Below are 27,434 nucleotides of genomic sequence, written 5' to 3'. Positions count from 1 at the left end.
GTTCAGAAAAGAAACAACTCTACAATCAAACGTTAACCTCCTACACAGACGCCGCTTGGGCAACTGATTTGGGAAAGTTTCTACTAGACCAAGCTAGCGGGAGAACCCTCTACTACGCCTAGAAACGGCCACACGTTTTCAATCTGGTTTCTTTTGGGTCCCTCTGCGATCTTCATGATGTTGACAGCGTAAGGTGTCAGAAAAGTCGTGCAAGAAAAGCAATTTTCATTAAAAAAATACAGAGGATATCATACTTTGTTCTTTATTGATATAAATGTTGAATATACCGCTTAAAACTTCGTATAGCAGAAACAACTCTGACTGTCAGGTATTAAATATGTATGATCTCCTGGGAAGGCCATGGTGTTGTTAATGAAATAACATCTTAAGAGCAGGAGACAAATTGAATCGTTGTAACACCGTCATTTGTTTTTTGCTCTTCGCTAGGTGACAGTAAGTTTAACGAAAGTATTTGAACTCCTTCCGCCCTTAAGATACACATTTCACTGAAAAGGGCAATGACATAAATCTGTAACCCCTTCTCACCCCACCCAAAACTAAGCTTCGGCTTAAATGCATTGAGAGTGTCACTATTCATCTCAGCGACGCCGTAAACAATTGATTAGATATTAATATTGGTCGTTTTAGATTATTGTTACGTGCCATTTCCCTCTCATCTCCACAGTTTACACCTTCTCATCCCCTACGACGATAATGTAGTGACGTAATTACATCCAGTGCAGCAGGCTACTAGGATTTGAATACTAAACATTTTATTTATGTGGAGTTAAGCCCCAGTCCTCTGAAACAGAAAGTTTCAATGTGTCTCTTTATTTTTAATGTAGAAATCGTATATACCTAGTTTCATTTCTCTAACTTGATGTACTCCTGAAGTAATGTATTCCTGGCACAGATTCCTGGCACTATCCCTTCCCAAGATAAGACCTTTAGGAAAGAATAATGTGAGGAAAACCTAAGTTGGTCAGGGTTCACTCCAAATTGATCCAACAGTACCAAATATTATTATCTTACTTTTATACGCTACTAGCAGTGGCGTATTTAGGGAAATGGCTTCCGGGCTTAAGCCCCCCCCCGAAATCTTACTTAGTATAGTAAAGTAAATGAAATATCTTACAGAATTTTAACATTTCCACGCAAAGCCCCCCCCCCCGAAAGTTAGCAAAGCCCCTCCCGAAACAAGATCGTAAATACGCCACTGGCTACTAGCATCAATTAACCGCTTCGCTGCGTTAAATTAAGAACGAATAGTAATATGTTCCTTTAGTCAGTCATTTTTGACCATGAAGTCGGCACTAATATCGGTTATTTTCGATTAGTTTTATATATTCCCCCCACCCTCCCTGAAATTAGGGAAGCACGGCATCGGAAGTGTCATTGTTCATCTCAGCGACATCAAAAACTATGAATTTGACACTGCTATAGGCCATTTTGATCATCTCTCCCTCCCTCAAGTTGCGGGGCTGAATTGAGATTTAAACCGCATCAGAAGTTTATCTTAGTGACCTCGGAAACTATGGATTCGATACTAATATCGGTCATTTTCGATCATTTTTAAATGTCTCTCCCCTCTCCCACCTTTACGTTACACCATCAAAGTGATATGACAAAAATCATTTCAGGTTTAAACTTCATCTAGGTTGTAAATTTGATCGAGATCAGTCAGGTGGTTCAAGAGTTATTAAGTTTTGTTTACTTTTATAATCTCCCCTCCTAACCCCTTTCCTAAGTTCTAACGCCAAAGTGAAATGATAAAAAACATCTCAGTCCCGAACCTCATCTATGTTTAAAATCTTGATAGTTTGATTCAAGAGTTTTTACGTTTTATTTATTTTTATAGATCTTTTCTCTCCGCTCTCCCACCAATAAGTTCTACCTAAAAGTGATATGATACAAACTACCTCAGGTCCGAACTTCAATTATGTTGAAAATTTGGTTAGGATTGGTCGGGTGATCAAGTCACAAAGACAGTCAGTTTTATTTTTATTTTTTAAACATATATCTCCTCCCTCTCCCTCCCCTACGTTGCACTGTAAAAGTAAAACGACGAAAACATTCCAGCCCGAATATTCTCTATGTTGAAAGTTTGAGCGAGATCGGTACGGTAGTAAAGAGTTATTAAGTTTCATTCACTTTCATATATTTCCCCTCCTTTTCTCCCCCTTCCCTAAGATCTACCTTCAAAGTGAAATGATAAAAAAAAAAACTTTTCATGTTTGAACATCAACTATGTTGAAAATTTAATTGAGATCGATCGGGTGCTTCAAGAGTTATTAACTCACAATCATAGTTTTACTATATCTCCCCACCCTCCCCCTCCCCGACGTAGCACCGTCAAAGTGAAATGATGAAATACATCCCAGGTCCGAACCTTACCTATGTTGAACGTTTGATCGAGATAGGTTGTTTGGTTCAAGACATTAAGAGTCACAAACATAGTCACTTTCAATTTTATAATATCATTTATCATCGAGGTTATCAATTTAGTACTTTTCCCAACAAATTTGGTGGTATTCGATACCGAACGAAAGGGCATTCCATGGAATAGAGGGGGCGCACGATAACTCACCTCTAAAACTATGGGTTTCTTGTTTCATCTAAGACTTTTTAATTTGTGATGGACAACACCTTGTGAGTGTTTCCTTTCGTGTCTGTCTTGTTCTCCTACTTTACCACTCCAGCAATTTTGTCATAACCATAATTATTATTATTCCTGAAGATTTGATAGTTCAAGTATTGAAACATCCAAGTATTCAAATATCTGAAGATAATAAAACGTGTGTCATCCCTGATCAAACGCCAGGAAAAATTCTAAAGTAAAAAAAAAAAATACTTAACCGCCCTGGTTGCGACACGAGTACCTACAGATTACTGGCCGAGCGCCTTGACCATCACGTGAAAAGTGATTCGTTTTTAGTGTTTTTCCGTTAGTTTTGCTTTGCCTCTACTTATGAAGTTGTATGTTATTTTTCTTCGCTTCAGAACGTCTTTCGTATTTCTTTTATGATTATATAAGTAAATAATCTTTGGCGTAGTTTGTATTAATAACTTGAGTTGTTCTTAAGCCTCTGGTTCACAATTTTGTTTCTTCTCCACACCAAACTACAGATATGACAGGTTTTATTCTCATATTCGCATTTGTTTGAAAGAAGTCGCAATTACCTGGTCAAGGACTTATATCCGCCATGATACTTAGTAATTTCCAGACCCATTACAAAGCTCCCAACTTTGCACGATCAGGAAAGGTTAGAAAGAACTGCATTTCCCACATGGTACGCTCCACCATTGCTGCAGTTGAGGGAAGTAATTAAGTATATTGAGTTACTAATTAATTCTAATGCAGCTACAGAGTGGGTTCATATCAAATTCACCGTGTTACTGAAACAGAAAATAATGTTAAATCCACATAAAGAATACAGAAATGGACATAATTTATATCCCAAATAGTAATTGTTATTCGTTTCTGACAATGTTTTCAGAAAGAGTAGATGACTGCATTAAGCAGTTGTAATAAGCAATCACTCAGATACATTACTTGCTTTAAATATCGCTGTGTGCATATCAATGCAAGAGTGTCCAAAGGCGTGTTTTACGGTGTAAGTTGCGCCCTTAAGATTATTTGGGGGGGGGGAAGAAGGACACATCCTTTCATTAAAATGACACTATCAAACTTAAGAATGATACATTCAAAGGGAAAAAATAAAATATTTTTGGGGGAGAAATGGTACATTCTATGATACAGAATATTAAATATTGGAGAGAGAACAAATGGTAAATTTGATGATTTGCGTCTAAGCCTTTGCAGGAGGATGCGGATCTCTGATTACGTGCGTATTTCTTTAGTAATACATCTATTAACGTTTGGTACAATATATTTGCATGTACCATGATAATATCCAAGTTTACAAGGCTGTTGTTTGAATGATTCACTGAAAGATTGTGGCTTTAGTGGTAATTTTGATTCCCCCCTACAGCTCAGACTTAGCACTGTAACCTTGGCAACAACATCCATGTGGGGTACAGCATAGTTATGCTTTAATGGAACTCAATGCAAACGACTGATTCAAATGAGTAGTTCCAAAGAACTGACTATGCTAGACATTTGAAACTGATCCATTATTTCTTCATTAGATGACACTATATGTCATGAATGCCTTATTATCGTGGCGCGATATTTGAGTTTCAAGCCGGAATCTTTCGGAATACCCTCGTAAGCTACAGATCTCGTTCTTTGATACCTTTACTCAAGTATTAATCTCTTCCCCTTAACTCATTTAATGTTTATCTTCCGTTAGCTAATTATATTACATACACCGTACTTTGCTCATTCTTCACTTCTTAGTACATCTGATAGCTTTATCTCACACATCATTATAGACAGGAAACATTTTATTGGGTCTGGTTCTGGGTTTTCCTCATTCACACCAAGCAAATTCCGTGGTCGTACCTAACTCTCAGGTCCAAGGCCGCTTCCTTCCTTCTTCAATCCTTTCTTCCTTCCCGTTCCCCGGATAGTGCGCTCGCCAAGGGACGTCATCCCTTAAAACGTGACGGATTAAATGGCATTAGATACCGAAAGCTCAGAAATTAAATCCTAAATCCTCCCTTAACAACACACACACTAGTTCATAATTATGTGTGGTTGTACGTCGTTTGAGTCAATGGTCGCATAGAAGGGTTGTAACTAAAATTGTACAGTTATCACTCATGTTGAAGTGTTTTGTGCCATGTATGGCAAGACAGATTTTTTTGCTTGGTTTTTTAAACCTCAAAATTCTTCAAAAATGTGGGATGACATTACCCTTCTCTACGCACGTTAAAATTACTTCTTATACTACTTCGTTCATATTTATGCTTACATTTTTCTTGTCTAATTTATTTTCAGATTCTGTTACTTCACGCTGCTAGTATGGATCCATTCAACTTAGGAGAGGGTCCACCAGGAATATATATGGAAGATGTTGAGGTAAATTGTCTTTCTGTTCAATGAACATACATTTAGTGATAAATTTTAATGTGTATATTGTAGAGGTATATTGTTTTTAATATTTTATTTTTGGTGATGGAGATAAAGATTTATTATAATTAAAGTTAAAAAGATCAAAATGTTGTGATAATGTTAGATTATGTCATATAGATACGTGCGTTTGTTTGTTTATGTAAGTTGCTACACATGGTTGTATTTATATTATGTTATTATTGAAATCCTGGCGAGACGCTAACTCGTCAGATTGTGTAAAGATGAAAACCAAGAACAGTAATGTCAGCTTTGTAATGTCATCAATGTGTAATCCATTTTGTTGTTAATATTGACACAATTTGAATGTGGCATAACATTCAGATTCGCAGAGATTGTTAGTCTGGGAATTTGGTCACGATGTAATACGGTTTGAAACAAATGTTTTACCAATAGCTGAGGTAAACACAATTGAACAACATGGCAAATTCCAGTGTCTGGAATAGACCACAAAAACCCCGTGTTGGAGAGAATCTGGATCAGATGCGGATCAGAGGCAGAGCAGATGCAGATCAGATATTCGCAGCCTAGCAGCGGTCTGAGATTAGTGGAGACCACAAGTAGATCAAGGTTGATCTACACTACGTCTGAATTACAACTACATATTAGCGAGTAATGGTCGGTCTTTAGTTGACAATCTGTGGAGAACAAGCGCAGACATCAACTTTGTCCAGGAGAGATCCAGAGCCAAGCAGTAAGGAGTCATCATTCCAGACAGTCACAGCATAACCAAGGTATATGTGCCTCAGCTATTTGTGTTGATCGTGATCTAAGTTCCAGGCATTTAGCGATTTGTGATCTCAACTATTAGGCCATATTCACTCAGTACACACACTAACACAATGACATTAAACAGTCAAATACATAAGTTAAACGAATTATAGAGTTTTCATAATTATCCTCTCATTTAAACATTTACCTACTCATTTTGGATAATGAGTAGTAGCAGCTTCGTTACGTCACTCTTTGAATATCCCCATGCTTTATAGGCACGACGTAAGGAGGTTGTTATGGTGGAGATGCTTCCGGTTCGATCCCCGGTGTGTTTGTAAGGCTCTTAAGTAGAATAACCCACCATTGTTATGGGAGAGATACTGTTTGTAAAGATCCCAGATGCTTTTGGTTCAAGTCCAGGCTCGGTTAAAATAAATTTAAGCTATTAGTATTATGGTAAAGAAATGTTAAGTTCGATTCTCCATTCACCATTGTGATGCGAATTTTTGGTTCGAGTTCCGACTGGCTTACGAATGACTCATATAGTGTTTAAGTAAATAGGTTAACCCTCACCACCCTCCCTCACTAAGTTATTAAGTTATGTTTAAGTTATTTTTGAAGTTGTCAGATGACTGAAAACAAAGTGTTAACGAGGGCACAGAAAGCAAGCAAAGGCATTCGAATAGAATTTAATGATTTATTTAGTGTGAGGACACCTGAAAGATGAGAACAGATAAGTAGTCAGGAAACAGCCGTCGAACCCGCGAGTCCAAAAATTGTAGTAGGAAAAGATCCTGTATTCAATTTTCCGAGTAGTCCGGTGGTAACATCTTTTTCGGAAGACTATCCATCACTTTTACATATAGACGAGAATTTGGTAAACGTTGGTAAAGATAAGAACACAGAGAATTTAAACATGGCGTCAAATGTCACATTCTATGCGGATGTGAATAAGCTTCCGAAATTCGATTTAAAAAAATGACGGGGACATCATAGCTTTTTTCGTCGAATTTGACGACGCACGTCAAATGGCAGTCGTCGCCGAAAATAAAAGAAAATAATTACTTCCGAGTATATTCAAAGGAGTCGGGAGACAGTGGATAAAACTATTTCTAAAGCGGAAAAATTTAACCAAAATTTCATATAAAGATTTGCAAGCCGAAATAGTAGAGGAATTTACGAGATCTAACGTAACTCTTGATATAGAAGACAGGATACTCGAACGTTTGCAACAAGAAGATGAAGCAATCATAAACTATGTTTATGATATGCTAGTATTATGTGAGAGGCTAGACTCGAATATGTCCGACAAGAGAAAAATGGACATAATAGTGAGCGGTTTACAGCCTTACTATATGGAAAAGGTAGGGACTGTGGCCTACTCAAATTTAGACAAGTTCGTGGGCGATTTGCAGAAAATTGAGCGTAATAAATGTAAAATTGAAAAACGAGTGAAACGTGAAACTGGTAAAGTCACGATAAAAGATTTGGTAAAGAAAATAAGAGAGCAGATCTAAGACGATGAAAGTGATACAGAGTTAGATCGTGTAGTAGTTCGGAAGAATAAAGACGAAAGTAAAATTAAGCAAGAACCGCAGAGTTTAACACAATTAGCTGAATTAGAAAAGAAAATTGATCAACTTCAGATAGCATTATCGGTGAAAACCCTGGATAATAAAAAGCGTGAAAATAGAGAAAATAAGTCAACGAAAACTCAAAATTTTCCGAATAATAGAGGTAATAGGCAATATAGAGGAAATGGTAGAAATAATTACCGAAGTAGTAATAATAGATTTTGGAATAATAATGGTAATGGAAGAGGTCAAAACAATTTTAGAGGAAATAGAAGCAATAATGGATTTTCTAATAGGCAAGGAAATCGAAACGGGTATTGGCGAAGTAATAGAGGTAGAGGTCAGCAAGGACACTGGCATAGAGACAATCATTGTCAGCACACGTGCTGTCACCAAAGTCACAAGGGATCGAACCGGAAGCATCTCCACCATAACAACCTCCTTACGTCGTGCCTATAAAGCATGGGGATATTCAAAGAGTGACGTAACGAAGCTGCTACTACTCATTATCCAAAATGAGTAGGTAAATGTTTAAATGAGAGGATAATTATGAAAACTCTATAATTCGTTTAACTTATGTATTTGACTGTTTAATGTCATTGTGTTAGTGTGTGCACTGAGTGAATATGGCCTAATGGTTGAGATCACAAATCGCTAAATGCCTGGAACCTAGATCACGATCAACACAAATAGCTGAGGCACACATACCTTGGTTATGCTGTGACTGTCTGGAATGATGACTCCTTACTGCTTGGCTCTGGATCTCTCCTGGACAAAATTGATGTCTGCGCTTGGTCTCCACAGATTGCCAACTAAAGACCAACCATTACTCGCTAATATGTAGTTGTAATTCAGACGTAGTGTAGATCAACCTTGATCTACTTGTGGTCTCCACTAATCTCAGACCGCTGCTAGGCTGCGAATATCTGATCTGCATCTGCTCTGCCTCTGATCCGCATCTGATCCAGATTCTCTCCAACACGGGGTTTTTGTGGTCTATTCCAGACACTGGAATTTGCCATGTTGTTCAATTGTGTTTACCTCAGCTATTGGTAAAACATTTGTTTCAAACCGTATTACATCGTGACCAAATTCCCAGACTAACAATCTCTGCGAATCTGAATGTTATGCCACATTCAAATTGTGTCAATGTTAACAACAAAATGGATTACACATTGATGACATTACAAAGCTGACATTACTGTTCTTGGTTTTCATCTTTACACAATCCGATGAGTTAGCGTCTCGCCAGGATTTCAATAATGACATAACATAAATACAACCATGTGTAGCAACTTATATAAACAAACAAACGCACGTGTCTGACAATAATATCATCACAGGTATTCTGCCATTATTGCCGCAACTCAGAAGCTTCCATGGTGCATGGTCTTCCACTAACCTCTTCGTCTTCACGTACGATTTTTCTGTTTTGATATCGGTCCATTAATTGTAATCTTCTTCACCCTTTCCCTCCCTTTCCTGCACCATACCCCTAAAACATCCCTCATGATACTATTCCTTCTTAAGCCACATTGCCACGTAAAATGAATCTTGTAACTGTCATTAAAACAAATCTTGCAACCCGATCTTTTTATTTACTTTTTTACATGTTACAACTTCTTGAAAGCAAGAAAGGTTTCTCCACACATGCAGCACTGCATACTAGTGCACAAAGAGTGAACCTCCTCATTAAAAACGTGTATTTTGGCGCACTTCCCCTCCCTGTCTAAAAGAATCCGTTGTTTCGGAAGCGGCGAAACTGTTTTTTTTCTTTTATGTCAGCGGGAGGGCGATAGCAGGTAGCAAACAATACGTCCCAGAAAGTTGCGCATCGTTCAACTCCTTGCACGATGAGAAAAATGTTTTATGACCCTTCCAAGGCTATCTGTACATGGTGAAATATGGTAGGGTTTATAGATGTTTTTAGTGACAGCTACAAGTTCTTCTAACACGGCAATGTGGCTTTATCCAATGTTCCAACCAGTTTCTTTTCCTCTTCTTAATAATATCTAAAATTGTTCTTTCCTCCCACAACATTTCTAACATCCTCTCATTCGTTTCTAACTTGACTCAGCTATTTCTCTTCATTCTTCTTTACACTCACATTTCGAAAGATTCAAATTGTTTGTCATCATTTTCCCATAATGTTCATGTTTCTGAACCATATATTACACTACTCCACACATAGTATTTTAATGAGTCTTTTGCTTAGCTCTTTATTCTCGGTACCACAAAATAGTATTTTCTTCCTGCTAAAGATTTATTTTGCTATTCTTTTCGTTACTTTTATTTCACGGTCACAATTCATATCATCACTAATAACACCACGCAAGTATCGAAAACTAGTCGTCTGCTCTATTTTCTCCCACTGCTTCGTTCCAAGTTGGTAAGATTAACAAAGAACATTCTTCTCCTCAAAATGTTAGCAACTTAGCAACTAAGGAGACATGACATATCGTACGCGTTTAGCAGATTATGACGTAATTAATATAACACTTCCCTACAATTTTTTGACTCATGGTTCACTTTACTTAAGGACAACTACATTGCTACTCACATAGGTTAGGTTGAGCACTATTGCTATCGTTGCTGGTCCAATCTCTTCCAAAATTAATAGATACCTCATGATAGCAATGAAAAGCACGAAATATACGTCTTTTTTTGTTTTATAGATCTTTTAGATGGCATAAAACCTTTCTTCTTTTCAAAATACGGAACACCTAATGGTATTGCGCGACATACAGAGTTCAGAAAGCTCGAATTAATATATTGCTGTATCTCATTTTTGTTTTTGCAATTTTTAAAAGTAATTTGCAGTGAACTTTTGAAATTTTCTGATAAATTTTCTTGTTAATTTTGAATGTCTTTAATTAATTAAAATTTATTGTCCACTTGCATCACCATGGCTATACAAGGAGATGCTTTCTGTATAAAGTTTGATCTAAATCCCTATTCATTCAGACTTGCACAGGAAAGTAATCTCAGGCACCATGCAAACTTACGCACGGAAAGCGCCTGTGTTAGTCTCGAGGAGAACATCAAAACTTTCAATAAAACAAAATTAAAATTTTATGTTCAATATACTTCTTGCTAATTTACATTTGTCTAAAACATTATTTTCTGTATTGTTAGTAACATAATAAGTTGAAACAGCGTTGTTTGTTTATTTAACTAACCAACTAACTAACACTAGGGTTATGGAACCCGGAAGTTCAATGCCGTGTTCACAAAACCTCTCCACTGACTTCTATCCTTAGCCCATTGGATCCAGTTTTTACTTTGTATTCCTATTTCTGCGATGTCCATCTTAATATTGTCCTCCCGTCTGCGCCTAGGTCTTCCTAATGGTCGTTTTCCGATTAGATTTCTACTTGAAACTTTGAAACCGTTCCCTCTTTCTTTCGTTCTGGCTACATGACCTGCACACTTGGGCCTCCTAGACTTGATGAAACTAACAATGTTTGGTAAAGATTAGTTTCTCGTTATGGAGTTTCCACCATTCCCCATTCCCAATCCTCTTCGGTCCGAATATTCGTCTCGGGATATTGTTCTCAAATACTTTCAGTCTATGTTCTTCCCTCAGAGGTAGCGACCATGTTTTGCAACCATTCAGAACAACAGGCATGGCTATCGTTTTATATATTTCAAACTTCAAATTCCTCAAAAGAATTCGCGACAAAAAGAAAAGGTTTTGAATTGAATAATAACACGAATTTCCTGCTTTTAGTCGACATTTAATTTCTTCGTGAATATGGTTTTGGTCTGATAATATTGATCCTAAATATTTGAAAGTATCCACTTTATCGAAAGTATTATTTGATATTTTAACGCATTCATAATTTGCAGTTTTATGATCTCGACGGACTTCCATGTATTTAGTTTTCTTTGCATTTATTTCTGAACCCAAGTACCTGTAAGCGTTCAATAAGATCTCTACATTTCTTTCTATTTTTCTCCTATCACCCCTTATAAAATTCACATCATCACTATACGCCATATAGTCCTTGAGCCAGACCCCCAAAAATGAGGTGTCTGGTTTCATTTAGAGGGAATAAATACCACCTGCATTTTTGAGTAGCTAATATTCTGAACTTTCAGATTTGGCATGATACTTTTTGGAAAGCGGCAGCTTTTAGGGGGAAATGCTCCCCAATTTAGAATGTTACAGATATTTTTACTTAGTTCAGTACTCTTGAAATACCTGTATCTCTGTCACAGGACTATAAGTTAAACCTCTTTTGATTCGGAATTATATACGCTTTAAAGTGATGTAGCACACTTATCTGTAGTACCGACAGAAGGGAAGTAATGAGAGAAAATTTAAGAAAAATTCCCTCTTTACTATTTTCTTTTCTTTTTATCTGGCAACACTGCATAAGGAGTAAAAGATCCCTGTATTTGAGAGTAGCCGATACTGTAAACTTTCAGATGTGGTTTGATACTTTCCTGTAGGAGGTAGCTTTCAGGTGCTAAAACACCCTTTTTAGATTCTGAAAGAAAATGGCAACGAAGTCCCATGGACTTTCGAAATTCCTATAACTCTGTTCGTTATGAGCACAGAAGTAAACATTGTACCTCTTTGGATTTAGAATTATATAGGCTCTTAGATGATTAACACACTCGTCAATAATATTGGAGTAATAAGGGAAAATTTAAGATAATTTCCTAAAAATGCCCTTTTTACAATTTTTTCGCTTATTACATGGCAACACTGCATGACGAGTAAAAGATCCCTGTATTTAAGAGTAGTCAATACTGTAGACTTTCAGATATGGTATGATACTTCCCTATGGTATGATACTAGGGCGCAGCGTTTTACCACTTTTTTTTTCGGAACGAAATGTAATACCTGGCAAAAGTGGCCCACCCACATGGACATTACAGGTATAGATTTTTTTTCAAATCGGATAATATCTTCTGTGAGAACTATTGCCTTAAAGTTTCAAAATTTCACTGAAAATTAGAAAAAATACCAAAGTTCTTCATGAAGTTTAGTTCTGTTAAAGTAAACATTTTTTGGTTAAATACATGTCAGTTGCCTAGAAAACTGACATTCAAGTATAAAAAAGTCAGTGATGTGCCCTTGGGGGGATAGGGATGCCCCTCTGACGCCGGCAAAGGGGACAAATTCAGTACATTTAAGCGGTTGTGCAGGTCCTCGCTCACCTGGTCATATAGCCTGTCCAAGCGTCTCAGAGCCTACCCCGTGGAGGTGGCTGCACCTAGGACTCCTGCGCCAGCCCTACTTAACCAACCAACCATATATAGGGACGGATGAACAAATCCAATTCGTCACTGTCAGGAAAAATTGTCACAAATTGGGACTTTGATTGCAATTTAGACACAGCTTGCCTAGAAAGTAGGGTTGACCTAATCATCCCGTCCCTAGCATCACTGTCACATACTCGAGAGGGTGCTTCAGTGGCTAATTTCACTAACCGTTCTACTGCCACTGCGTGGCATGGATAGACGGTGGAGGACTATTCTTGCACAGTGTTGTCAGAAAGTGAAAGTTTGTCCGTGAGCTATTTGTTTGATACAGTCCTTAGAACTGGTGGTACAGTTATTGAAAAATCAGTGCTTTCCCAAAAAATCATTTTAGTGTAATCTTTCGCCTCAAAATTCAGTCTTGGAATGATATTATATCTAATAGTGTTATGAAGATTCTATGCTTCGTGTTTTCGAGCACTAAGAATATTATGTAATGCGTCTTGTCGGACAGCAAGTAGACCATCAGTCATCATGGCGAAAAGAACATTCTCTTGGAGTGCGAGAAATGCATTCGTCTAAATGGATGAACGAATTACAGCCTGTTATTCATTTGGTAAGTATCTAGACTTATAAATGGTCTCAAAGACGTGATGAGGACCATTAGCAATGGAAGACTTGAGATAAGTATCTCGGGTCTTTACTGAGGTTTCTGAGCTCTTCTGACTATGATGAGCTAAGTCACATTTTATTGGTTTGAATGACACCACTGGAAGCTTTTCACAGTCAGATAGTTTTGAACCTATGGGACCTGTGTAAGAATAGGGGTTTGAATTAGCGCCAATATGTGTGAAGAGAGCTCGGAAAGGCAGTTCATTAAAATCTAAGGAACAAATAGCCTGTTAGTTCATTTAATTTTCGACGAATACCTCCCTTCCAACCAGTATTAGTGTTTGTTCCATCACACCCAAGAACCTCTACTTCATCAAAGTCACCTTCGATTTGGTTCATGATGTACTCGAAAATAGCCGTGGTCTCGTCATGGCCAGAGCCAGAGGATGGTCTCACGTCACCAACGTATTGAGAGTTAGGTTCAGCCAAAAGTGAAAAGTGCTCTTCTCTAACGATGCCTGCATGTGTTTTAGTGTCTTCCCTTTGACCATCAAAGTATAGGCTTTTAATGGAATCATTATTTCTAGAACTTTCTTTTAAATTCCGAGCAACTTTAAGTTTCTCACGCATTATTTTGTTCCTGTCCACAATTAAAGCAGAGTTATGTTGCTAGATTGTTGAGAAATTATAATTCCAGCCTTTAAAGCCGCCTGAAGCACAGTTGATGTTATATGTGCCGCTTCGCTTACATTGTATCTCTGAGCAATCATAGCACTCATAGCACTCATAGCAATCTCTGAGCAATCATAGCAATTTCCTCTGCTTTCTCTTCAAGGTCTGCTTCATTGCCACTGAAGTCATTTTTGTGATATAATAAATAATATTGACTTTTTAAAAAAGAAATACAGCATTTTCTGTGAAAATAGTGTTTAGCAAACTATTATCTGTAACGGCCAATTCATACGGCCATAGCTGAAGGCAAGAGTAGCCAAATATAGCGCTTGAGAAATGGCCTCCCAATTTGAAGCGTATCCAGCTCGTTCCTGATAGTGACGCTGAGTTACGCAGATCGGGACAGGAGAAGGGCGTTACAGTATTGTGAGGTGGAGGGGTGGGAGTGTCATGGTGAAAAATAACAATACTCTGCTACCACTATGAACCACCAGCAGAAGGAAAAGGCAAGCACGAAAATAGCTGTAGAAACGCTTAATTGTACTCAATTTTCCCCCTTTGCCGGCCCCAGAGGAGGCACTCCTATCCCACCGCAGGGGCATATAACTGGCATTTTGAGATTTGAATGTCAGTTTTCATAGCAACTGGCATGTATAAATCCAAAAATATGTTTACTTTAACATAACTAAAAATAATGAACAATTTCGGTATTTTTTGTAATTTTCAGTGACATTTTGAAACTTTGAGGCAATAGTTCTCACAGAAGATATTATCTGATTTGAAAAAAGAACTCTATACCTGTAATGTCCATGTTGGTGGGCCACTTTTGCCAGGTATTACATTTTGTTCCGAAAAAAAAAGTGGCAAAACGACCCACTCTAGTATGATACTTCCCTTTTTTCTCTAGGTTTTGTTTTACTCAGTAACAACTACTAATTAGTATGTGACTGATATTTGGACATTTTTGTTTCCTTTGAAAGCTAAAAACATAAAATTTTGTTATATCACAACGAATGTAACACTTATTTCCATACGTAAGCTTATTTAGTACTATTTTGTGTCCTACTTCGTATCTTTCTTCTTTGTGTGTTTTTACTGTTTGCTAAATTCTAGGAATAAAAATACTTTATGCGAAACCTAATGTGATTTACAGGTTAAATCTAGCTATTGTCAAAGACGTGTTGCAAGCTGTCAAGTTGGTATGTGAAACAATTGGTGTGAGAACAGGTCTACAAGATTTAACAGCAAGTGCCATCTTGTGTGCTCATCTTGAGGCAAATCGAGTTTTCCTCCTAGAATATTTTTTTATTCAATATCAAAACACATAACCAAACGTAATAGTATCTTGTGCTGTATCTGAAATGCATCTCTATTTATTATACAGCATTTCTAACACGTACAGTTTTGTTATGGGTTCACTTGAGCAGACAGTTCTACCAAACATAAAATGTAGTCTATAGGTAAAACACGATGTGAAACATTTATCGTGAAGAAATGAAAGTGTGAATATAAGTAATTACTGTCAGTGCACTACATATTGAAATTAATTTCGAGTGATACTTAAAGTACGGTATTGTATGTGTAAGAGTGCTCCTCTACTATCTTCATTTATGAGTATAGCCCACGTCGCTGACGCGCCTGTTCTCTACGGACGCATCCTCTTGCTACCGTTCGGGCCCCCTGCTGTGCTCCTGCTCTGACTCAGACAGATAGCATGTGTGCTTTTTAGTGGTCACGTGGATCCTGTTTTATGCACTGTAGTATTTATCTCATATACCCACACTGTATTTATACTGAGCCCTCCTGAAGTCGATCTGCAAGTAGTAATGGATCTCTTTTACTGCATGCTCTGCTAAAATAAATACAAAGCTCTAACCTAATCTGAAAATGTAAGAAATGTGTCAAAATTTGGTAAAACCATCTGCTCGAGTAATACCTTTGTTACATAAGCAATAAGGTAGATAAGGCAATGGACTAATGTCTGTACTGACTTCCGGATGATGATCTACCTTTTACAACAGTACGACTGTCAGTGTAGTTTTGGTGCAAGATGTACACTTTAAGCCTGAATTAGTATAGCTTCAAGTTCCTCAACTGTTCCCAAACTGCTAGGCTACAGGTATTTGAACCTATAAGATACAATAGTTTACCAAATTTCACTTCTATTCAATAGAAATATGTTATTTCGTACATATGAAAATAGTCTATATTAATAATGTAAACTTTTTCCTCTAGGTTGTGTATGGAGATAAACTGGGTTAGAGGGAAGCACGACTCATGTTTGGAGTTCCTTTATTATGTTTATAATTTGGGACAATTAATTGACAGCAATTCTCTTCTGAAATTGAAATTTGTATAATTTTTTTTCTCGAAATAAATTATTTACGTTGGACCAATAATTTGCAAATTATCTTCTTTTCTTTCCGCCTTTACCTGAAATAACTTTACTGAGCAATTATCTCGAAAGTGATTTGTTGTAGGTAAGTAATGAGCAGTTATAAGACGCAGATACTTATTAAAACGATCGAAACACTTATGTTCTATAAATCCAGCATTTGAACTAATGACACTGAACATTATCTACACCAACAGTCAAGAGAATGAGCACTTAATCTGTATAGAGAATTACCCAACCACTAAACTGTCAGTATAATTTTCACAACGTATTTCTGTTCTGACAGCTATAATTCGGTTTCCTTTCTGACGTCTACTGTCTAATGCTTCTAAGTCGACAATCCATTGATACCTGGTAATAATGAAAAAAATCCAGAAAGAGAACTTTCCGAAATATTAGTCAATTTCTGCCTTATGCAAAGTTGTTCTAAAACGTGATTAGTTCCATACTGAAGAGTTCGACTAACATACGTTTCTTGCAGTAGTAAGGTTTCTAGTATGACGTTAATCATACGTCGAAACAGCCCTAATGTTTAACATGTATCCAATAAATTCTAAAAAGGAAATTTTATTTGAATAGGACTACAACAAGAATTTAGTAAAAACAGTTGAATGGAAAATCCCATAAATTAAGAATATTAACAGTAATTTATTAATAATTTACGTGGGAGGATCACAAATTATCAGAAACTATGGTTGCAAGACCGATATTTCTGGAGTTTTTGTCTGTGGAATAAGGAGTTTGCGGTAATTTTAATACGTGGGGTTGGCAGCTATGACGACTCGTTTGGAAAATTGATCTCGCGAAAAAGTCAGGTAAGTTATTCGATTTCTGTGTGCGAAACATATAACTGCGGCTGAATTTCACCGGAAATTGTTACAGGTTTACCGAGAGACTATAATGTCTCATCAGTATGTCAGACAATAGTGTCGAAAGTTTGCAGCTGGTAGACAAAACGTCACGGGCGATGAAATAAGTGGCCGATCCAGCCCGAACATTAACAGATTTTGACACAGCTCGTGAGGAGGACACACACAGCCTTTGTCCATACAGCCCAGACCTCACTCCAAGCGACACTTCATTTGTTCCTGCATTTGAAGAAGGATCTCCTAGGAAGCCGTCGATTTTTTTCAGACGAGCAGGTAAAACACTTCGTGACAACGTGATTGAACACACAAAGGCAGGATTTTTACCAGGAGGGAATCTTCAAAATCATCTCAAGATACGATAAGTGCGTCAACCGATATGTAGACTATGTCAGAAAAATAACATAACGCATGTACTATCTATTGGCTGTATTGGTTGTATAAAATATACACGTTTCACTGCAGACTTTGTAACATTACTTTCAGATCACTCCTCGCAGAATAACAATTAACAGAATTAACGGTTATTCTTATAAATATTTAATTAGATGTTTTACTAAAAAAAAACAAAAGCATTAATCAACAAACTCATTGAAGTAATAGGTTTCTAATAATAATCTATGACAATTTGAATTCATGAATAATGGAAACAGAATGAGACTTATTTACCGAGTAACGATAATCAAGGGCGCCCAACAAGAGACAAGGTGGTGCGCTCGTCCCCCCTCTAAAAGGAAATCGTACTTGGGAATACTTGGGACAATTAACATTGTCTACAAAACAGATAGGCTTCTTGAAAATTAAATCTTAGTACTTCTGACCTGAGGGTTATCGGCGTAGGTGATTAAGTAGGTTGTGATAGCAACGCTTTAATACTTCTTGTTTTTGTGTAAACTTTTCTACTCTTTTCATGAAGTGTAACACTTCTCAGTCCCTTAAGATGACAGTCGTTTCCATCTTTCACTTTAATACTGCAGTACTAATGTTCTTTTACTATACATGTAACACCGTCACCGAGAAGTTTCTCACAGATAAAACATTTTTTAGCTGACATCTTGAACATAGATGATCTAATAGACCTGATTACTTATCCTTAGTCACACCTGCAATGAATGAAAAATATATTAATTTATATTTTATATAAGAAAAATCATTAAAACAAAATAGTATCAGAAAATTTTCGTTAAGGTTCTGCTATAAAGCGATACTGAAAGAAAAATGAGTACTTTGCCACGCCTATAACATCTAAACGATACATCCTAGAGAAAAAATAAAGAGAACATTTCTTGTAGAGAATTTAATGTAGATTATTTTTTGTAATAACATGTTTTGCTCTAAAATGCTTTCTGTGCGAGATATTTGAAAAAAAAACTAATTTTTGGCGACATTTTTCCAAGATGGCGGCAAAATACGGGATGGGAGAGTGGTGCAAAATTAGTATGTTGTTACGGACACTTATATAAAGAAAATAAACCAGCTTTCCACCATTTTTCTCCTTATTCGACCCGAAATCACCATTTATTGACTGGCCTAAGATAGAAGTGAAGGATGTCTTGATTAAAAATCGCAATGGGGTATCATAAAGGGGAGATTTTTCGATTATTTTTCAACATCTCGCACCGTTTGCAAGATTTGCGCCTACTTCCGGTTGGAGTTTCAAATTCATGTATGATCAGTGTTTTCTTTCTTCTTGCATGCAGTATGTAATGAGCAAGTACATTATACACACAAATAATTATAATGCTAGTGATATATGGTGTTCATTGGGCAAAACACTCCAAACAATGAAGGTTCATTTTAGACTGGAGAAATAGTTATCCTTTGTTTTTCATTATTATTTGTCCATGAAACAAACGCCGGAGAGATATGCTAGCTCCGTATTCAGTGGCGTTGGAATGTATAACTCCTAGGATGTGATGCTTTATATTCCAACATTAATTTTTTCCAGTGTACCCTTAATAAATGTAATAAAAAGCAAGGGCCATTTAAAAAAAAAAAACATATAATTAGAACTGAACAATCTACACAAAATTTTCAATCGCTCAGTGAAAACGGCATCTTTCTAAAGCTTGTGGTTTCCGAGATATCAGTGTCAAAATGATTTGCCACAAACATATAAACCTAGCATTTTAATACATATATTAATATTAATAATAATAATAATAATAATAATAATAATAATAATAATAATAATAATAATAATAATAATAATAATAATAATAATAATGCACATATCTTCAGTCTAAGGAACGTTTGTGTAGTCTTGCATTCTTTGTATGTATCCGTGGACTAGTTTTGTACCTTGCTTTCTCAAAGATTCATCCTTCTTGCAAATATGCCTATCCGTCGTTCGTCCCTCTTTGCTTAGCTGGCTGGTATCCTCTTCAATAGCATAATGGAAGAGGGTTCAATGAAATAGGATTTGAATGCTTAAGAAGGGGAGAACGTATGTGTATATATATGAAGGCGTATGTGTATAGAGAAAAACTGGAGAGTGAGTACCTGCAAACCCAGCAAATTCAGTTCTTCCGTGGAATTCTAGATTCTTTTTCCCCACCATTGGGTTTGATGTACGCCATCAATATGGCTTTCTTCAGGTCTTTTTTTCTAGTTATTCTTAAGAATGGGACGACAGATGGATTGGGGGATGAAGAAAGCATAATTCTGAATAATGGTTTTATGTACGCTTTTTGTTGATTGGTCTTTTTTAGACTCGCAACCAACCTAGTGCATCGTCGTATCACTCCATTTAGTTGCGTAGTTCACAATATGACGACCTCTACTTTAGCGTCACATAAATATACATTCTAAGCTTGCGAATACGAAACATAATTGTAAGTGAATATTAGTGGAATAATGAAGTTCGGTTCGTAGATTAGAGTTTTAGGAGATTAGGAATATATTGTTATTTTTTTAATGATGTTTAAATGTAGGGGAAGGCGTTGTACCTGTGAACACTTTTAGAGTCTTCGAAATTTTGGTTCCAATATTCACCACTTTTTCCCCAATTTTTGTCGTATATTTGAAGTGCCATCTCTTTGCTATTAGATAGGATGATTTTTAAACGTGTTACATAATTACAGTAGCTTTTATAGGATATAATAAGAACATATTCGTTTTGTTCACAGGTACATTATGATCATGTACCATTGAACAGACCATAGGCGCCGACTTGAAGAAAATATTGGGGGGTCCAAGCAATGAATAAGTATATCATCATTGTATTTAACCGTTTTCAATTAACTGCTTGAAGAAGGCCCCCCAAATCTCGATCCGTTAGAATACTCCCCTGCAAAGTTCACACTGCATTGATCTTCACTTGTCAGGTCAGTGTTGCCTTGGTTGAAGCTTCAGTGCTCTATTCAACACCAGTCTGAAAACCGCCTTTTCTATCGAATAAGAAAGTTGTAGGGATGGCCACGAGCGATTTCGAGCGAGTTTTCTTTGAAACTCAACTCGAAACAGACATATTTAAGCTCGACTCGAGAAATCGGCTCGAACAATTTCCTCCAACTCGACTCGAATTCAGGTCGAGTTTAGAGTCGAGTCGAGCCAGAACGAGCCAAATGGAGCTAAATTTTATGTAGTTTCAAGTACTATCTTCAATTATCCTTCACAGACAGTGTAATTATTATCAATGATACTACTGTTAGTACAACTTATTATTATTATCAGGGACCTATTATTATTATTATTATTATTATTATTATTATTATTATTATTATTATTATTATTATTATTATTATTATTATTATTATTATTATTATAACAACACCGTGTATAAACATGAAAGATAGGTGGTTTCTATCTGAATACTAAAAACTAATTGACTGCCGACCTTGGTAGTCGTGAAGTCTAGGAGGCATGGCCATCGTTCACGAGATTCTGGATTTGAGTTCCGGAAGAGCAAGGATTTGGCCAAGGACAAATATTGTTATAGGGCGCTGGCCAAACATATTCAAAACTGCTCGGCTCGGGCTTAGGGTTATCGGCCTAGGTGAGCCGATCTAAGCCGATGGCTCACCGAAACCGAGACGAACAGATCTGGTAGCTCAGTTGGGGCGAATCGATGGCTCATCTCAACCATGCCGGCTCGAGCATTTCGCTCCGTTGAACTGAGCCGAGCAAGTTTACATCACTACCTGGGTTGAGCTTCTGTTTGGGCTCAAAAATTCGACCCTGCAGGTCTCAGCCTTGATGGTAAGAACTAAAGTATATACTTAAATTGGTGCTAACGACATTTGAGGCCTCGTTATAAAATCCTTTGTCGATAACAAGACGAAACGAGATACAAGCAGTGTCCCCTCTCGTGAACAATACTAAAAGTATTCCACTTTATTGCTTACATTTCTCATGGCTTTCGCTTTGCAGTCTAATTATGCCATGATTTTAAAACGAGTTAAAACGAACTGAACGAGCGAGCAATTTATCAAACTCGACTCAACTTGAAACTCGACCTAAAAGACAGCGACTCGGTTCGGAACTCGACTCGAGAAAATTACGTTTGACTCGACTCGGAACTCGACTCGTACCCATTCCTAGAAGGCTATTCCTAACGTTGAATTAAAGGAATGACGAAGTTTACAACATAAATTCTTGCTCCTCTTTGTTAATTCTTCCTCGGCCGGATTATATTGAAGGGGCAAGGACCCCACCTCTAAATATTGGGGGGGGGGGGGGGAAAGTGTCCTGCCCCCCAAAGTCGGCGCCTATGGAACAGACCCTCTTGTACCTTTGAACAAAGTGATAATTACAACGTTTCTGCGGCAATAATATAAAAAGAAGCCACAAATATTAATAGTTATTAATTGCAATAAAAGGTTTAGCTATAAAAAGTTCCAGAATTGAAATTTTATTATTTGGTCTAGGAATTAATTCGTGCGGGTGGACAAGAGATGGCGCAACGAACGGAGCGTCCCACAGTTCCGTGTATCCACACATGTGTTGCAAACCCCTGTCATCACGTATCGTTCGTAGTATAGGGCAGTGGATTAAAGCGTCAACAACACCAGTTTCTAGTTAAGTGAACATGGCGCAATTTGTGCCTGATAAAGTGTTTTTGCGGGGTGTCCTGCTGCATTACTTTAACATGCAGAAAAGTGCGACTGAAAGTCATCGTATTTTGGTGGAAGTGTATGGTGACCATGCTCTAGCTGAGCGAACGTGGCAGAAGTGGTTTGCACGGTTTAGAAGTGGTGATTTCGGCTTGGCAGACCAAGAGCGAGCTGGACAGCCAAAAAAAATTTCAAGACGAAGAATTGACAGCATTGCTCGAGCAGAATTCGTGTCAAACGCAGGAACAACTTGCAGCAGCATTAGGCGTTGATCAAACAACAGTCTCCAAACGCTTGAAAGCCATGGGAATGATTCAAAAGATGTCACATTGGGTTCCACATGAATTGAAAGACAGAGACGTTGAAAGACGAAAAACCATTTGCGAATTGCTGCTTCAACGACAGCGCAGAAAGGGGTTTCTGCATCGAATTATTACGGGTGATGAGAAGTGGATCCATTACGAGAACCCTAAACGAAAAAAGGCCTGGGTGAAACCAGGTGAACCAGGTCCATCACAACCAAAACGAGATATTCACTGTGCAAAGGTTATGCTGTGCATATGGTGGGATATGAAAGGTGTGGTGTACTATGAGCTGCTGCAACCGGGTGAAACTATGAATGGAGAACGTTATCGACGACAATTAATGCGTTTGAAGCAAGCTCTGGCCAGAACACGACCAGAATGGGAGAACAGACATGATAAACTTATTGTTCAACATGATAACGCTCGCCCACATGTCGCAAAACCGGTCAAAACCTATTTAGAAAATCTCGGATGGGTAGTTTTACCCCACCCGCCGTATTCACCAGACGTTGCTCCTTCGGACTACTACTTGTTCGATTGCATGAACAACGATTTGATTGGACAGCGGTTTACTTCTTCAGAAGATATCGAAACATGGGTCTCTGACTGGATCGCTTCCAAGGATGAGGAATTCTTTCGCCACGGAATCCGTACATTGCCTGACAGATGGGCGAAAGTGGTGGCTAGCGATGGACAATATTTTTCTTAAGGTATTTATGTATTTTGTGTTTGTACTACAGCTTCAATGTGTGCGTACCAACCGCACGAATTAATTCCTAGACCAAATAATTAAATTAAAGATTGAAAAAAAGTTCTAACAAAAACTTGTGAACAATAAAGTTGAGCATATACAACTCTTAACATAACCTTATATGTTATACAATAAGCGAATATTTAGAAACTACTTAAAATTATAATTAATAACTTTATATCGTAACCTAACCTATGTAAAATATATAAATTGTTTTAACTACTCACAGTGTGTAGCTTTAAACAATATTACACACGATGCATTAATGTTCATAGGTACAAGAGGGTCACCATTACGAAGAAAAGTTCTCCACTAGCTTAAATATTGAACAAAAGTTAAAACTAAAACTATTACTGTATTCACCAATGATTCTACCCCAAGTTTGGACAAATAAATATAACAAGTTGCGAAAACCGAACAGCACAAAACTCAAAAGGTAACTACAAAAATCTTCGTTTTGGGGATGAAAAAAATTAAAAGGAACATTACTCGACATAACACTCAGTAAACAACAGCCAAACGCGTTTGTAGTGCTTTTTTTTTTTTAATTTACTCTTTCAAACGAATTTTAATCACTGCACCTAGATAGCTCTGAATTCGAGAAAAGCACAAGTGTTCAAAGGCACATTGCTTCAAAGGTACAACGCCTTCCTCTAGTATTTATTAATATAGCGCAATTTGAATAATTTTAGGTTGATAGCATTTATCACCCTCACAGGTACTCTGCCATTATTGGTAAGTCAATTGTGACAACTAAGAAGCTTCCATACTCCACGGTCTTCCACTACCTTCTTCGTCTGCACGTACGATTTTTCTCTTTGTATATAATCCATTAATTGTAGTTTTCTTTGCCCATTCCTTCTCTTTCCTGTCACCGTACTCTCTAGCAAATTTCTCATGATAAATTTTCTTCTTAGCAAATATCGCAACAGTCTTCTCTTCCTCTTCTGAATAATATCTATAAATGTTCTTTCTTCCTCCACCATTTCTAAAATCCTTCCATTCGTTTTCTGTTTGACCCAGCTAATTCTCTCCATTCTTCTCCACACTCGCATTTTGAAAGCTTCCAGTCTATTTTCGTCGTTTTTGTGTTATGTTCATGTTTCTGACCCACACAGTACAATGCTCCACACGAAGCATTTTAGCAGTCATTTTTCTTAACTCTATTCAAAGCCTACAAAATAGTATTTTCTTTCTCCTAAAGGCTTCCTTTGATATTCCTATTCTTGTTTTCATTTCCCATTCACACTTCATATCATTGGTAATGATAATACAGAGGTATCGAAAGCTAACTATCTGTTCTATTTTCTCCCTTGCTCAAGCTTTCTAACATCTTATTGGTTTTCTCTACAGACTCTGCAACAAGCGCCATATCATCTGCAGACCTTATATATCTAATAATTCTACCTCCTACTGAAATGCTGTATTCATTTTGTAGCCTCTTTTTCACTATCTCTTCTAGATAGATATTAAGTAATGTAGACGATAAATAACATTGTTGTTGAGCTCTCCTTCCAATTACACTCTCTTCGGTCATTTTCTCTCCTATTCCAACACTTACGTGTTGGTTCATATATAAATTTGTAATGAATCGTCAATCTTTCCATTCCAACCCAACCTTCTTTAGAATTTCCAACAATAATTCCCGATTCTTGCGGTCAAAAGCCTTTTCTAGATCAATAAATGCCACATACACCTCCTTCTCTTTTTCTATAAACCTTTCACTGATCACTTTTAATATAATTTTATCCGATTGAATCCCTTGTACCCTTACCTCTCCTTAACCCGAACTGTTCCTCCTCAACTTTTGATAGCATTAATTTAAGATTTTTTTTTTGTTAATGTAAAGAATACGCACTTGCGAGAAGATTATAAATAAGGTATTAATGTGGATTTTTACTACTGTTTTGAGACGACAAAATAGAACTGTGTGTAAAAGAGATACACAAATGAGGTTATGTTTAACATGTATTTTGTTTTACAAATATTGTGTATATGTGCACATGTTTGTCTAGCTGATACACGTTATGTTATTTTAGACTAATTGACATTTCTTAGAATAAATGAGAAAATGTTAACGGGTTTATACTTTATGTAGTTTATGATGTTGTTTAAACTTAGAAAGTTTACAAGCAGTCTACAGCTACTTTTATGTACACACTTAGTTTACTTGGAAAATTGAGAATTTACTTTTGTTCGAGACTTTGAGGTTTTATTTTTAAATTTTACTTATTTTTTGACTGTTCTTTTGCTTTTATGCTTGTTTTCTTTGTGTTTATAAAGAAGTAAACAGAAGTATTTATGTGACAAAATTGTTTATACTATAACTTGTTTTTTTTTTTTTTTTAAATTAGGGTTGAAATCCTACATGTGCATATTACATTTCCCTCAAATTCAAAAATCTTATTTAATTAATATTTCTTTAAGATTGAGCACCATATTACCATTTAGGACATAACATATGTGACATCATGCTGCTTGATAAAACGTGTGCGTGTTTGTGTGTGTGTGTGTGTGTGTGTGTGTATGTTAACATTAAAATATACAATTACAAAACATTTAAATTAACAGAAGCTATCTTAGACAAAACGTAAAAATAGCTACAATCACAGAGTGTTTTATGATACTGATTACAAACAGAAATAAACTTTGATAGTTTTTAAGAACAAAGAATTATCATACAAAATGTTTCCAATATTAATTATTTTCAATACAATAAGATCAAATTATTAAGACGTTTTTGACAATACATGGTGAACCTGAAGGATGTGTACAAACTCCGGGAGGTGATTCGCAACCTCAAAGGAAGACAAAAAAACAAAACAAAAAAAAAACACGTTGCACATTGTCGAATTCCGCATCGTGTAAGAGAAGAGTGACGCGATTGCCAAATTGGTATCGAAACTCGAATAGTGACAATTACAACAGAACAGAAGGGTGTTTGTACATTTCAGGAGGAGATTCGTAATATCAAAAGAAGTCAAGAAGTCCTGTTGTATGTTGTCAAATTCCTCATCGTATACAAGTGACAGGGGAGTTACTTGGAATCGAAAATCAAATCGTTTCAATCGGAACGGAACAGAAAAATATGCACACATTTTTGGGAGGTGATTCGTAACATCGAAAGAAGACAAAAAATCCTCTTGCGTGTTGTTGAATTCCGCGTCGTATACGAGTGACAGGGGTGAAAACTGGGAATCGAAACTCCAATCATAACAATAGGAGCAGAACATAAAGATGTGCACCATGCAAAAGGACTTTCTGTCTTCTTTTGATGTGGTGAAACATCTCCCGAAGTATGTTCACAACTTTCTCATTTGATTTGATTTTAAGTTTAACGTTCCCTGCACATCTTTCTGTTCCGTTGCAATTGTCACGATTCGAGTTTCGATTCCAAGTTGACAACCTTGTCACTCCTCTACAACGCAGAATTCGACAATGTGCAAGATAATTTTTTATTATGTTACGAATCACCTCCCGGAGTTTGTGTACATTTTTCAGGTTCACCAGGTATATATACTGTGAGTTTTGATCTTGCATAATGATCTGTGTACCAGATATATGTAATGGTTTCAAACCCCGATTCCGTCTTTAACAACTTATGTGTTAAATAAATATTCAAACACAGAAATTCAAACTTAAGATAGTATCTAAGTTACATTAAGTTTTCTTGAACGAAGGAAGTATGAGCAATAATCTATGTCTCAATAATCAAATAAAATACAATAAATCCATTAAAATCTCACATTAAGCGTTCTGAGTAATAATACGCGAACTCAGGAAAAGGACTTCGGTACAAAACCTTGCAATCAAAGTTTCACGGGTCACAATCTTGATTGGCCAAAACCTTGCCGCTGCAAAACCTGTACTCCAAAATCTTGCATGGCTAAAACCTAGCCTTCCAGAGTCCCACGAAACGAAAAACCACCTTGTCATACCTTTATGGAACGAAATTCGTCTAGGACAAACGCTCCCCGCACAGAATATTGTGAGGCGAAATCTGGCCATGGGAATTTGTTCAGTATGGAATGTTCAAAACATACCTGTATATATCTGTGTACGTAAAAATGAAATGGATTCTGTTTGTGATCACATCACAGGAAAACGGCTGAGCCATTTGAAATGAATTTTTCTGTATACTTATCCACGCCATCGAGCTGAGTTTTAGGATACAATTTTGGTTAAAATGTAATCCTAAAGGGAGGAGTGCATGGTCATAATTTTTGTTCAACATTTAGTTTCTTT

General features: G+C 36.8%; 1 protein-coding gene across 1 annotated transcript in view; it reads left to right on the top strand.

Moving 5' to 3' along the window:
• LOC145672749 (uncharacterized) overlaps nt 1-16,217 on the top strand; it is a 124,239-nt gene extending 108,022 nt beyond the window's left edge. Inside the window, exons 6-7 of the mRNA XM_081741922.1 lie at nt 4,904-4,984; nt 16,054-16,217. Coding sequence (XP_081598048.1) covers nt 4,904-4,984; nt 16,054-16,080 — 108 coding nt within the window. The 3' untranslated portion in view covers nt 16,081-16,217. The remainder of the gene's footprint in view (nt 1-4,903; nt 4,985-16,053) is intronic.
• The last annotated feature ends 11,217 nt before the right edge of the window (nt 16,218-27,434 follow it).

Source organism: Thermobia domestica, chromosome 16 (genome assembly GCF_964235325.1).
Source record: "Thermobia domestica chromosome 16, izTheDome1.hap1.1, whole genome shotgun sequence".
Lineage (NCBI taxonomy): Eukaryota > Metazoa > Arthropoda > Insecta > Zygentoma > Lepismatidae > Thermobia > Thermobia domestica.
The sequence above is the reverse complement of the archived record's forward strand: the minus strand, read 5'-3'. Positions and strand labels throughout refer to the sequence as shown.